Genomic DNA, 14,921 nt, shown 5'->3' with positions numbered 1-14,921 from the left:
GGTGTGTGAGTGTGTTGGGGGTGTGTGAGTGTGTTGGGGGTGTGTGTGTTGGGTGTGTGAGTGTGTTGGGTGTGTGTGTGTGTTGGGGGTGTGTGTGTTGGGTGTGTGAGTGTGTTGGGGGTGTGTGAGTGTGTTGGGGGTGTGTGAGTGTGTTGGGGGTGAGTGTGTGAGTGTGTTGGGGGTGTGAGTGTGTTGGGGGTGTGTGTGTGAGTGTGTTGGGGGTGAGTGTGTTGGGTGTGTGAGTGTGTTGGGGGTGAGTGTGTGAGTGTGTTGGGGGGTGTGTTGGGGTGTGTGTGTGAGTGTGTTGGGGGTGAGTGTGTTGGGTGTGTGAGTGTGTTGGGGGTGAGTGTGTGAGTGTGTTGGGGGTGTGAGTGTGTTGGGGGTGTGTGTGTGAGTGTGTTGGGGTGAGTGTGTTGGGTGTGTGAGTGTGTTGGGGGTGAGTGTGTGAGTGTGTTGGGGGGTGTGTGTTGGGGTGTGTGTGTGAGTGTGTTGGGGGTGAGTGTGTTGGGTGTGTGAGTGTGTTGGGGGTGTGTGAGTGTGTTGGGGGTGTGTGAGTGTGTTGGGGGTGTGTGTGTTGGGTGTGTGAGTGTGTTGGGTGTGTGTGTGTGTTGGGGGTGTGTGTGTGAGTGTGTTGGGGGTGTGTGTGTGTTGGGGGTGTGTGTGTGAGTGTGTTGGGGGTGAGTGTGTGAGTGTGTTGGGGGTGTGTGTTGGGGGTGTGTGTTGGGGTGTGTGTGTGTGAGTGTGTTGGGGTGTGTGTGTGAGTTAGTGCGAGTGTGTGAGTGTGTTGGGGGTGTGTGTGTTGGGTGTGTGAGTGTGTTGGGGGTGTGTGTGTGAGTGTGTTGGGGGGTGTGTGTTGGGGGTGTGTGTGTTGGGTGTGTGAGTGTGTTGGGGGTGAGTGTGTGAGTGTGTTGGGGGGTGTGTGTTGGGGGTGTGTGTTGGGGTGTGTGTGTGTGAGTGTGTTGGGGGTGAGTGTGTTGGGGGTGTGTGTGTTGGGTGTGTGAGTGTGTTGGGGTGTGTGAGTGTGTTGGGGTGAGTGTGTGAGTGTGTTGGGGGGTGTGTTGGGGGTTTGTGTTGGGGTGTGTGTGTGTGAGTGTGTTGGGGGTGAGTGTGTTGGGGGTGAGTGTGTTGGGTGTGTGAGTGTGTTGGGGGTGAGTGTGTTGGGGGTGAGTGTGTTGGGTGTGTGAGTGTGTTGGGGGTGTGAGTGTGTTGGGGTGTGTGTGTGAGTGTGTTGGGTGTGTGAGTGTGTTGGGTGTGTGAGTGTGTTGGGGGTGTGTGTGTGAGTGTGTTGGGGTGTGAGTGTGTTGGGGTGTGTGTGCGAGTTAGTGCGGGTGCGAGTACGTGTGTGTGAGTGTGTTGGGGTGTGTGTGCGAGTTAGTGCGGGTGCGAGTACGTGTGTGTGAGTGTGTTGGGGTGTGTGTGTGTGTGAGTGTGTTGGGGTGTGTGTGTGTGTGAGTGTGTTGGGTGTGTGTGTGTGAGTGTGTTGGGGGTGTGTGAGTGTGTTGGGGGTGAGTGTGTTGGTTGTGTGTGTGTTGGGTGTGTGAGTGTGTTGGGGTGTGAGTGTGTTGGGGGTGTGTGTGTGAGTGTGTTGGGTGTGTGAGTGTGTTGGGTGTGTGAGTGTGTTGGGGGTGTGTGTGTTGGGTGTGTGAGTGTGTGAGTGTGTTGGGGTGTGTGTGTGAGTTAGTGCGAGTGTGTGAGTGTGTTGGGGGTGTGTGTGTGAGTGTGTTGGGGTGTGTGTGTGTGAGTGTGTTGGGGTGTGTGTGTGTGAGTTAGTGCGAGTGTGTGAGTGTGTTGGGGGTGTGTGTGTGAGTGTGTTGGGGTGTGTGTGTGAGTTAGTGCGAGTGTGTGAGTGTGTTGGGGGGTGTGTGTGTGAGTGTGTTGGGGTGTGTGTGTGTGAGTGTGTTGGGGTGTGTGTGTGTGAGTTAGTGCGAGTGTGTGAGTGTGTTGGGGGGTGTGTGTGTGAGTGTGTTGGGGTGTGTGTGTGTGAGTTAGTGCGAGTGTGTGAGTGTGTTGGGGGGGTGTGTGTGTGAGTGTGTTGGGGTGTGTGTGTGAGTTAGTGCGAGTGTGTGAGTGTGTTGGGGGTGTGTGTGTTGGGGGTGTGAGTGTGTTGGGGGTGTGTGTGTGAGTGTGTTGGGGTGTGAGTGTGTTGGGGGTGTGTGTGTGAGTCTGTTGGGGTGTGTGTGTGAGTTAGTGCGAGTGTGTGAGTGTGTTGGGGGTGTGTGTGTGAGTGTGTTGGGGTGTGTGTGTGAGTTAGTGCGAGTGTGTGAGTGTGTTGGGGTGTGTGTGTGTTGGGGTGTGAGTGTGTTGGGGTGTGTGTGTGAGTTAGTGCGAGTGTGTGAGTGTGTTGGGGGGTGTGTGTGTGAGTGTGTTGGGGTGTGTGTGTGAGTTAGTGCGAGTGTGTGAGTGTGTTGGGGTGTGTGTGTGTTGGGGTGTGAGTGTGTTGGGGGTGTGTGTGTGAGTGTGTTGGGGGTGAGTGTGTTGGGTGTGTGAGTGTGTTGGGGGTGAGTGTGTTGGGTGTGTGAGTGTGTTGGGGGTGTGTGTGTGTGAGCGAGCGAGTGTGGGTGTGCGTGTGTGCGCGCGCGCGCGCAAGTGTGTGTGGTAGCACAAATAATGTTTATCCTCATTTTGTATGTTATCTGGGTTGTTTTGTTGTTAGTTTTTGAGAATGAGTTTGTGTCGCACAACTCATCCATGTTAACATCGTGTAATTTGACAAGCTTCTACCAACTGACAGATCAATTTACAGTTTGATTGGATCCAACAAAAGATGTGGGGTAGTTTTTGCTATTCTAACTATGCACTATTATTTGTTTACTCATTTTATCATCTTATTTCACCATAGATGGCCAAATCACAACAGACCAGTCAAGACCCACCAGTTAAGAGTCACTGCACTGGAGTTCATATCTGTTCAAACCTTTGCATAATATCAAATAACATGAACTGAGGCAATAACAACCAACATGAAGCGCAAGCTGCTTTATCATGCACAGACAGAAGCACTAATAATGTATTTTAATAGTACAGAAAGAAAGGAAACATTTCAGTTGCCATTTTGGGGGACCTAATTATTATGCACACTTGAAAATGATGTCAAATAGGAAGTGTAGTTATGAGTGTCTACATGCGATCAGAGCTGCTCTTGAGTGTGTGTTTGCTGTATTCACTCGATGAGCTCAGAGATGCACTAAACTCACATTTTGCATTGGTTTGAATACTGATGCTTATTGCATGTAGATGCCTTCTGAAGAGATTGTGTTGACGTATCCAGTGACATGAAGCATGCATATGATTTGAGCTTTTAATGTTTCAATAAACAAATGCATATGCCATGATTGTGATGTTCATTTTAATATTTTAACACTGATTCATTCATCTTGTTTTTATGCCTTGTGCAAGAAGGCAAACATATATGAACTTCTGTCAATAACAATAATTGTAATAATACTATATGACATGTTATAAAACACTGACTTACAAAAACAGTTAGATCAAATATTGACACCCATTACATCATCACAGGAAACAGATTCATTTTAATGCTGCAGAACAAAACGTGTTTGGTCACAAACTAAATAACTGAGATCTGAGAAAGTGCTATTTTGTATCACATGGGTTCTGGATCAACATATGCAATTGTTTTACAGATAATGATGAGTAATGTAACCATGTGAACATACACCATAATCAAATGAAGCCTTTCTTACATAATCCAGTTACTGCTACAAAACTCAAATCCAGTGTAACCTAAAACTCATTCAACTCAAAGTTTCATTGTACTGGGAATGAGAACACTAAACAAGCTTTTTAAACACTATGTTGAAATATATAGTGAAAACATGTCATGCTTATTCCAACATAAAGGAGAATTTCTGTGATATTTACAATGATGGATGTCTGTATCATTGACGTTCAGCTTGATTATTGATCTGATGATGTTACAGCAGACAGCTCAGAGACACTTTAGTCGTGTATGTTGGTTGAGTGTCTGAAAAGAATCATTTTAAAAACATTGTCATGACAAAATCTGCATATGACGTACAGCCGATCTGAACATCGTAGAAACGGCTCGTGTTCAATAAAGAACTGAATCCAGTAAATACAGGACGTTAAATTGGAATTGAAGTGACCTTAAAGGAATTTATTTGAATTGCAATTCAAAGATATTCATATAAACTGCTTTTGTTTTGTTTCTAATCATGTCAACTTTAACTGAGAAACAATTCACGTTGATCCGACAAAGCGATCAAAAGTTACAACATTACAAATATAATGTATCATAGTGTCCAAAAACATCTCCAAACAAATAAAAGATAATAATTGTACATAAGAACTAATTACACATGCAAACACAACAATGACTAAAGGTTTGCATAGCATGCAGACATGATTTTAGTCATGAGATTTCACAGAATGAGTTTCATTCTGTGTCATTTGAGTCATCATTGAGTCTGTGTCGTGTATTTGGCGCCATCTCCTGGTGGTCATATGTAACATTGTGCTTCATGTGGATTATCTAATGATCTATACATCTGATTATCTTGTGTGTGGACTCGTTTGAAAGATAATAACCTCCTCTAAGTAATCATATGTGATGTTTTATATTCCGTTTATGTTTCGTGAAGATATAAGCGAAAACGCTGCCTATAAGCAACACCAACATAATTGTCAAAGGCATATAATTAGCCGTTACTCGCTATATTTTAATCTGTGAGTAAAACAAATAGTCTGATTGTATTTTACTCTTTGAGAGCTGTCCAACAACATATGACACATGAATATTTGATGATGTTGATGTTTTTACTGATTGCAATAAATTATGCTGCCTTTATGTGCTTTTTTAAACTTCAAAGTTCTGGTCACCATTCACTTGCATAGTATGCAGAGTCTAAAAAGCTTAATTTGTGTTCTGCAGAAGAAAGAAAGTCCCACACATCTGGGATGGCATGAGGGTGAGTATTTCGGTGACCTGTCACTTTAAATTCATATTAAATTTATGCATCCTATTTAGTTCTTCAATTGAATTTCAGGAAATGTATCATGCTTTAAAAGACGTTGTCAATTCAAACATAATGGTGCAGTCTTAACATAACTTCACAGATCAGTGTTTCAGTGTGTCTCACCTCTGTCCTGAAGAGACTCGATGTATGTCTTCATAAATTCCTTCTCATGATCGTCCTGTTGGTTCACGTCTTCATCCTGGACGTTTATTGGATTGTCATATAATCGGATTAGTCTGAAACAGAAAGTCTCTATCAGATCGTGTTACACCTCAGATGTGTTTTGGGGGGTTTGGACAGATGGCAACCACTGAGCAGAAGATGCTCATGTTTTATACTCTTTCTAAAAATGAAACAATTGAACACAGTGGATGAGAGATACACTGATGTCCTTTAAAAGTCCCATTACATTTGACTGAAAGATTTAGGATACAGTGAAAGTGTCTCATAACTGGACTTCATACTCACTTGATATCAGGATTGTCAACGAATTTGGACGGGATGCTGTAGAGCTCATCAGCGCTCACGACGAGCATCTTCAGATGAATGAGGTTTGCCATGGACATCGGCACGAACTTCAGTCTGTTTTTGTGAAGGAACACGGTCTCTAAAGCCTCCAGCCTAGAAAAGATGTTCAAACTGTGATGCAGACGATGTGTGGACACTTTTCTTAGGATTACAGACAGAAACACACCTGTCCATGTCTTCAGGCAGGTCTTGGAGTCTGTTGTTACTGATATCGAAACACTTCAGACTTTCCATACGCAGGACACAGATCGGAATACTGCCAAATTTATTTTCTGACATGTCCAAGTGCGTCAGCTTTTTGAGATTACTCAACTGAAACAAGTCAAGAAAAATAGAGACAAATAACTTTATGCACGTGGTTTGCTTTCATGCATGCATGGATGGACATTTAAAACATAAAAACTCCACTAGCTATGAAATAAGCCAAATTATAGGACGGGAATTACGCAGTGACCGGACAAATGTTTAACAAATCCAAACTACCTCATGTTTGAATCCTGAGTCACTTTTAAACGTCCTATTGCAGATACACCTTTTGCAAGTACTGGTTGAATTTAAGCTTATAAATCATTCATAACCTGATACTTTTAATCTAAAAACATATACCGCATTATTAGTTCCTTAACTATTCATATATTTAAAAATATACATATTTCTGGCATGATAACAGACAAATATACATGTTAATATGTACAGTAATATGCCATTTCTTTTTAATTTACAAAATGTACAAATTTTTTGACATTTTAAAATTTACATTGACTACAGCCAAAGCAGTGAGATAAATGTAAAGATATATGTTTTATCAAGGTTTACTTGAAATTTTATTTGAATATTACATTCTGTTCAATTTATATCAATATCTGATATGAGAATTTCTAGTAATTTAAATGCATTTTTCCTATTAACTCAAAACAGCCCAGTAATCAAAATCTAATAAACCAACAAATATTTGATCTAACTTAACATCATCAAATCAACTATGCTATACAACATCAATCATTCTTTCAATGTTTTTAAATCTATTCTGCTTGCTTTTATTAACAGTGGCAAGAAAATGTAAGTGAACCCTTTGGTATTAGCTGGTTTCCTGCATTAATTGGTCATTAAATGTGATCTCATCAAGTGTAGACAAACACAATGTGCTTAAACTAAAAACACACAAACAATTATAATCTTTTATGTCTTTATTGAACACATCCCATTAAACATTCATAGTGCTGTGGAGAAAGTAAGTGAACCCTTGCATTTAATAACTGGTTGATCCTCCTTTGGCAGCAATAACCTCAATCAAGCCTCTCTGATAGATGCGGATCAGACCTGCACAACGTTCAGAAGGAATTCTGGATCATTCTTCCTCACAGAACTGCTTCAGTTCAGACATATTCTTATGATGTCTGGTGTGAACGTCTCTCTTGAGGTCATTCCACAGCATCTCTATTGGGTTCAGATCTGGACTCTGACTGGGACACTCCAAAAGGGGGATTTTCTTTTTTTGAAGACATTCTGTAGTGGATTTACTTCGATGTTTAGGGTCATTGTCATGCTGCATCACCCAACTTCTACTGATCTTCAGCTGGTGCACACCCTGATATTATCCTGTAGGATATCTTGATAAACTTGGGAATTAATTTCCCCTTGATGATGGCACGCGGTCCAGTCCCCGAAGCAGCAAAATAGCCCCAAATCATGATGCCCCCTCACGGTACTTCACCATTGGGATGATGTATTCATGTTGGTATGTGATGCCCTTTTTACACCATACATAGTGCTGTGTGTTCTTCCCAAACAATTAAACTTCTCATAAGTCCACAAAACATTTTTCCATTTGTGTTGTGGAGTGTCAAGCTGGTCTTTGGCAAACTTTGGCACAGAAATGTTTTTGTTGGAAAGCAGTGGATTCCTTCATGATGTCCTGGCATGAACACACACCTGTTTAATGTTTTCTGTACAGTAGACTCATGAACAGAGATGTTAACCAGTTCCAATGATTCCTTCAAGTCTTTATCTGTCACTCTAGGGGTGTTTTTTTAACTCATTGATCATTCTGCGGTGTTCCCTTTGAGTCATCTTGACTGGACGGCCACTTCTAGAGTGAGTACCTATAGTACTAAATCATCTCCATTTATAGACAGTTTGTCTCACTGTGGACAGATGAATATGTAACGGCCACTTCTAGTGAGAGTACCTATAGTACTAAATCATCTCCATTTATAGACAGTTTGTCTAACTGTGGACAGATGAATATCTAACGGCCACTTCTAGAGAGAGTACCTATAGTACTAAATCATCTCCATTTATTGACAGTTTGTCTAACTGTGGACAGATGAATATCTACCGGCCACTTCTAGAGAGATTACCTATAGTACTAAATCATCTCCATTTATAGACAGTTTGTCTAACTGTGGACAGAGGAATATCTAACGGCCACTTCTAGAGAGAGTACCTATAGTACTAAATCATCTCCATTTATTGACAGTTTGTCTAACTGTGGACAGATGAATATCTACCGGCCACTTCTAGAGAGAGTACCTATAGTACTAAATAATCTCCATTTATAGACAGTTTGTCTAACTGTGAACAGATGAATATCTAACGGCCACTTCTAGAGAGAGTACCTATAGTACTAAATCATCTCCATTTATAGACAGTTTGTCTAACTGTGGACAGAGGAATATCTAACGGCCACTTCTAGAGAGAGTACCTATAGTACTAAATCATCTCCATTTATAGACAGTTTGTCTCACTGTGGACAGATGAATATCTAACGGCCACTTCTAGAGAGAGTACCTATAGTACTAAATCATCTCCATTTATAGACAGTTTGTCTAACTGTGGACAGAGGAATATCTAACGGCCACTTCTAGAGAGAGTACCTATAGTACTAAATCATCTCCATTTATTGACAGTTTGTCTAACTGTGGACAGATGAATATCTACCGGCCACTTCTAGAGAGAGTACCTATAGTACTAAATCATCTCCATTTATAGACAGTTTGTCTAACTGTGGACAGAGGAATATCTACCAGCCACTTCTAGAGAGAGTACCTATAGTACTACATCATCTCCATTTATAGACACTTTGTCTAACTGTGGATAGATGAATATCTACCGGCCACTTCTAGAGAGAGTACCTATAGTACTAAATCATCTCCATTTATAAACAGTTTGTCTCACTGTGGACAGATGAATATCTAACGGCCACTTCTAGAGAGAGTATCTATAGTACTAAATCATCTCCATTTATAGACAGTTTGTCTATCTGTGGACAGATGAATATCTAACGGCCACTTCTAGTGAGAGTACCTATAGTACTAAATCATCTCCATTTATAGACAGTTTGTCTAACTGTGGACAGATGAATATCTAACGGCCACTTCTAGAGAGAGTACCTATAGTAGAAAATCATCACCATTTATAGACAGTTTGTCTATCTGTGGACAGATGAATATCTAACGGCCACTTCTAGAGAGAGTACCTATAGTAGAAAATCATCACCATTTATAGACAGTTTGTCTATCTGTGGACAGATGAATATCTAACGGCCACTTCTAGAGAGAGTACCTATAGTACTAAATCATCTCCATTTATAGACGGTTTGTCTAACTGTGGACAGATGGATATCTAACGGCCCCTTCTAGTGAGAGTACCTATAGTACTAAATCATCTCCATTTATTGACAGTTTGTCTAACTGTGGACAGAAGAATATCTACCGGCCACTTCTAGTGAGAGTACCTATAGTACTAAATCATCTCCATTTATTGACAGTTTGTCTAACTGTGGACAGATGAATATCTACCGGCCACTTCTAGAGAGAGTACCTATAGTACTAAATCATCTCCATTTATTGACAGTTTGTCTAACTGTGGACAGAAGAATATCTACCGGCCACTTCTAGTGAGAGTACCTATAGTACTAAATCATCTCCATTTATAGACAGTTTGTCTAACTGTGGACAGATGAATATCTAACGGCCACTTCTAGAGAGAGTACCTATAGTACTAAATCATCTCCATTTATAGACAGTTTGTCTCACTGTGCACAGATGAATATCTACCAGCCACTTCTAGAGAGAGTACCTATAGTACTACATCAACTCCATTTATAGACAGTTTGTCTAACTGTGGACAGATGAATATCTAACGGCCACTTCTAGAGAGAGTATCTATAGTACTAAATCATCTCCATTTATAGACAGTTTGTCTATCTGTGGACAGATGAATATCTAACGGCCACTTCTAGAGAGAGTACCTATAGTACTAAATCATCTCCATTTATAGACAGTTTGTCTAACTGTGGACAGATGAATATCTAACGGCCACTTCTAGTGAGAGTATCTATAGTACTAAATCATCTCCATTTATAGACAGTTTGTCTAACTGTGGACAGATGAATATCTACCGGCCACTTCTAGTGAGAGTACCTATAGTACTAAATCATCTCCATTTATAGACAGTTTGTCTAACTGTGGACAGATGAATATCTAACGGCCACTTCTAGAGAGAGTACCTATAGTACTAAATCATCTCCATTTATAGACAGTTTGTCTCACTGTGGACAGATGAACATCTAAACTCTTCCATATAACTTTGTAACCCTTTTCAGCTTCATGCAAAGCATCAATTCTTGATTGTAGGTCTTCTGAGAATTTTTTTGTGATGCAGGGTCTACGTCAGAAGATGTTACTTGTGAATAGCAAACTCAAAATGTTTGAGTGCTTTATATAAGTCAGAGTAGCTCTAACCCACACCTCTAATATTGTTTAATTAATTGTATGCCATGTTTGCCAACTCCTGACTCGAATTAGCTTTATTAGACTTAGGGTTCACTTACTTTATCCACAGCACTGTGAATGTTTAATGGAAGCACATTATGTTTGTCTATACTTGTGACTTTAATTGCAGAAAACCAGCCAATTCCAAAGGGTTCACATACTTTTCTTGCCACTGCACATTGAGTCATGAGCGTCCACACTTTAGACTACAAGTGTATACTTGTCATGTATTTCACCTCAAAGGGCAGTTCTGTCAGATTGCCGTTCGCCGTCATCTCTAATCGTTCGAGATTCTCACAGTCTCCGAGTTCGGCTGGAATGCTCAACAGTTTATTATAATTGACATTTAATTCCCTCAGATTGATCAGCTTTCCTGTGGTAGAGGACACGTTTCTGTTGTACTTACTGTATGGCATTATGACTGTGATATTTGACAGAGATGTGATGTTTGATGTGACTCTGACCGATCTCAACAGGAAGTTTTGTAAATCCGTTCCTCGGGACGTCCAGCACACGCAGATCCAAAAAGGATTCGATGTAAGTGGGAATCTCAGGTATCATTGTTCTTCGGATGTGCCATTCTCTGAGATACGTCATGAACTGAAGATCCTCAGGTAACTTCTGCAAATCACAATCACAGTAAAATCACCATGTGTGTGTGGAGAGACGGGAACTTTTGTTTGACAAACTGTTCTGATATTTACCCTCCATTTATCTCCAATCATCTCAAAAACGAATCTCTTGTCTTCTGTGTCACTGTCTGAATAAAACACAATAATTACAATTGTGTCTTTACTGGAGTGATGTCACAGTTTAGGCAATATTCTTGGTGAAAACTGAACATATGAACACAGTTTTTCTTTACTGTGAAATACCTTTATTATCAGTGGGCATGATATCGAGTTCTGCGCAAGTCGATCTCTCCAAATAACACTGAAGTGCTGTGATCTCTGCGCTCTTTAACCTTTTGCACGCAATACGATACTGCCATTGCTGATTGATTCTATAGAGACAAATGAATGGACCCACTTTATATAAGGTGGTCTTATCTACTATATACTTAACAATTTGATACATTGTTAACTTTACCCCTACCCCTAGCCCAACCCTTACCCCAAAACCTAACCCTACCCCTACTCCTAAACCTACCCATACCTCAACCTCAGTAGCAGCAAATGTGTACACAGTAAATACATAGTCTTGTATATTTAATGTTAGTACATAGGAGTTAAGGCCACCTAATATGAAGTTTTGTATATTTGTGTTGATAACTTTAATATTATTCTAATATGCAAAAACAAAAAATAAAAAATAGGGCGGTTGATTTAACCTGATTAATTATATGAAAATTAATTTGTAAAACAAAATTAAACACAATTAATAACACCCGCAGTTTGTGGAGAAGGATATAGCTGTAGGCATTGCTCCAAAAAGGAACAATGTATCCTAACCTAACCCTTTCCCTAACCTTAATCGTGAGTGGAAGTGACACCCCCTTTTGGAGTTGGAGCAAACCCCTTTTGGAATAGCCACACCCCTTCTGTGTTAACCCCACCCACTTTCTTGGAGAGCCCGCCTAAATACTAAATCATCTCCATATATAGACAGTTTGTCTAACTGTGGACAGATGAATATCTAACGGCCACTTCTAGAGAGAGTACCTATAGTACTAAATCATCACCATTTATAGACAGTTTCTCTAACTGTGAACAGATGAATATCTAACGGACACTTCTAGAGAGAGTACCTATAGTACTAAATCATCTCCATTTATAGACAGTTTGTCTAACTGTGGACAGATGAATATCTAACGGCCACTTCTAGTGAGAGTACATATAGTACTAAATCACCTCCATTTATAGACAGTTTGTCTAACTGTGGACAGATGAATATCTAACGGCCACTTCTAGAGAGAGTACATATAGTACTAAATCACCTCCATTTATAGACAGTTTGTCTAACTGTGGACAGATGAATATGTAACGGCCACTTCTAGTGAGAGTACCTATAGTACTAAATCATCTCCATTTATAGACAGGTTGTCTAACTGTGGACAGATGAATATCTAACGGTCACTTCTAGTGAGAGTACCTATAGTACTAAATCACCTCCATTTATAGACAGTTTGTCTAACTGTGGACAGATGAATATCTAACGGCCACTTCTAGAGAGAGTACCTATAGTACTAAATCATCTCCATTTATAGACAGTTTGTCTAACTGTGGACAGATGACTATCTAACGGCCACTTCTAGTGAGAGTACCTATAGTACTAAATCATCTCCATTTATAGACAGTTTGTCTAACTGTGGACAGATGAATATCTAACGGCCACTTCTAGAGAGAGTACCTATAGTACTAAATCATCTCCATTTATAGACAGTTTGTCTAACTGTGGACAGATGAATATCTAACGGCCACTTCTAGAGAGAGTACCTATAGTACTAAATCATCTCCATTTATAGACAGTTTGTCTAACTGTGGACAGATGAATATCTAACGGCCACTTCTAGAGAGAGTACCTATAGTACTAAATCATCTCCATTTATAGACAGTTTGTCTAACTGTGGACAGATGAATATCTAAACTATTCCAGATATTTTTTAGCCCTTTCGAGCTTTATGCAAAGCAACAGTTCTTGATCGTAGGTCTTCTGAAATCTTTTTTGTGAGGCACAGTCCACGTCAGCAGATGCTTCTTGTGAATAGCAAACTAAAAATATTTGAGTGCTTTTTATAAGTTAAAGTAGCTCTAACCCACACCTCCAATCTCATTTCAGTATGCGGATGCCAGGTTTGCCAACTCCTGACTTTAATATGTTTTTTTTTGGTCATCTTAAGCCTAGGGGTTCACTTACTTTTTCCACAGCACTGTGAATATCACGACATTGGGGTGCTGTTCATGTGCGTGTAACTCGTAATTATTATTATTATTATTATCATTCCAGCATGACTTGAATGCACCAATAGTACAACAATTTAAAATAGCACAGAGAGAAATATTAGGGTTTATATTTAGCGGTATGGAAATACAGTAAACAATACAAAAAAATGGCTTAAAAATCTAAATATTGTCTAAATGCTCCTATATATTATATTTATAGTTATTTTAATTATTATATACTTAATCACTTTATTTGGGGGGCCTTTCTCAGTAAATATTGATTATTACGTCATTAATTTGATTAAACATTTGAATCGATTGACAGCTCTAGTAATATATGAGCAGATTGGTCATTCTCAAATAAACATTGACTTTCTGACTTACAAAATATTGAAATGTTCAGTTCAGTTCAGAATGTAGCCACTTGTTATAGACTGTACTGAAGTGAATGAGAGGTTGATTCTCACTTGATCAGAGCACTTTTCTCCAATCGTTCCTCCTCTTTCTTCTGTCGATGTTTGTATTTTTTCACTCGTCCTTCCCACAGCCCTCGGATCAGTGAGAGATCGTACACTGGAATGTCGATACCAATCCGATCCATCCTCATGATGGGAACTGATGCTGAGGAACAATCTAATCCGTATGAAAACATTAATCATGTGAACTCTTTGTACGGACAGTCAGATTGATCACAAAGGGAAAAGGGTGAACATAAGAAAGATAGTCTCAGTTTATGCATTTTTCAATTCATCTTCATAATAAGAACAAATAACATTGTGTGACCCCGCGTCCACATGCGTGGATGTTGTATTTTGGCTTTGCTATACGCAACACATAATTAAAAATTATTTATACTGCCTGAATAATGTTCACAAGACTCTAGGCGATCATTTAAGGGTTAAACTCCTGCCGCATCAAGTCATGTGACACAACAACATGATGTACGTTTCTGTGAGGTGCTTCTACGGACGCAGCGCCAACAAAAGTGCCTCTGTTAAGAAATCTCTTTATGTTGTATCATTATAAACTATTTGGTTGTAAAGACGAGAGTCTCTAGTTTCATTTGATATGCTGCATTAACGTATTCATTCATTTTTTGCTCATCAGTGTGCTGATAAACATGATGTCCACATACGTGGATTTTGGGACAATATTCACACAAAAGTTGAAAAAAACAAACATGTTTGTTATTTTAAATAACTTTCATCTCTAACACATCTGTGAGTCATTTCACCTCATTTTAATATACATTTTGTTATATTTTAATTTGTTATCTCTGTACAATATGATTCTATTCATTAACATTAATAAATACATTTCTATATTTACTGTCATTATCACACTGAGAATAAATGAGTTAATGCAAAAGCTGATAAATGTGTTCTTCAGAGGCTTTATATGGAGTTATGATGAACATAAGATGCATTTCTAACTGTTCTGAGACCAGTGCAGACAGACAGCTCACTGGAGGTTAAATCATGCACTAAATAGGGAGCAAGGGAGCATCCTATAGCTCTCCTATAACTGTTCTGAGACCAGTGCAGACAGACAGCACACTGGAGGTTAAGTCATGCACTAAATAGGGAGCAAGGGAGCATCCTATAGCTCTCCTATAACTGTTCTGAGACCAGTGCAGACAGACAGCACACTGGAGGTTAAGTCATGCACTAAATAGGGAGCAAGGGAGCATCCTATAGCTCTCCTATAACTGTTCTGAGACCAGTGCAGACAGACAGCAC

The 14,921-nt window shown here is 40.1% G+C and overlaps 1 protein-coding gene across 1 annotated transcript in view; it reads right to left on the bottom strand.

Moving 5' to 3' along the window:
• Positions 1–2,119: 2,119 nt before the first annotated feature.
• LOC127621426 (leucine-rich repeat-containing protein 2-like) overlaps positions 2,120–14,921 on the bottom strand; it is a 14,520-nt gene continuing 1,718 nt past the window's right edge. Inside the window, exons 2-10 of the mRNA XM_052095007.1 lie at positions 13,650–13,815; positions 11,176–11,303; positions 11,005–11,060; positions 10,765–10,921; positions 10,537–10,673; positions 5,692–5,837; positions 5,466–5,618; positions 5,121–5,233; positions 2,120–3,985 (exon numbers count right to left, since the gene is read on the bottom strand). Of these exons, the coding sequence (XP_051950967.1) occupies positions 3,936–3,985; positions 5,121–5,233; positions 5,466–5,618; positions 5,692–5,837; positions 10,537–10,673; positions 10,765–10,921; positions 11,005–11,060; positions 11,176–11,303; positions 13,650–13,789 (1,080 nt within the window). The 5' untranslated portion in view covers positions 13,790–13,815 and the 3' untranslated portion in view covers positions 2,120–3,935. The remainder of the gene's footprint in view (positions 3,986–5,120; positions 5,234–5,465; positions 5,619–5,691; positions 5,838–10,536; positions 10,674–10,764; positions 10,922–11,004; positions 11,061–11,175; positions 11,304–13,649; positions 13,816–14,921) is intronic.

The sequence above is a fragment of the Xyrauchen texanus genome, chromosome 27 (assembly GCF_025860055.1).
Source record: "Xyrauchen texanus isolate HMW12.3.18 chromosome 27, RBS_HiC_50CHRs, whole genome shotgun sequence".
NCBI classification, from domain to species: Eukaryota; Metazoa; Chordata; class Actinopteri; order Cypriniformes; family Catostomidae; genus Xyrauchen; species Xyrauchen texanus.
Note: the sequence above shows the minus strand (reverse complement) of the source record. Positions and strands in the feature narration are given on the sequence as shown.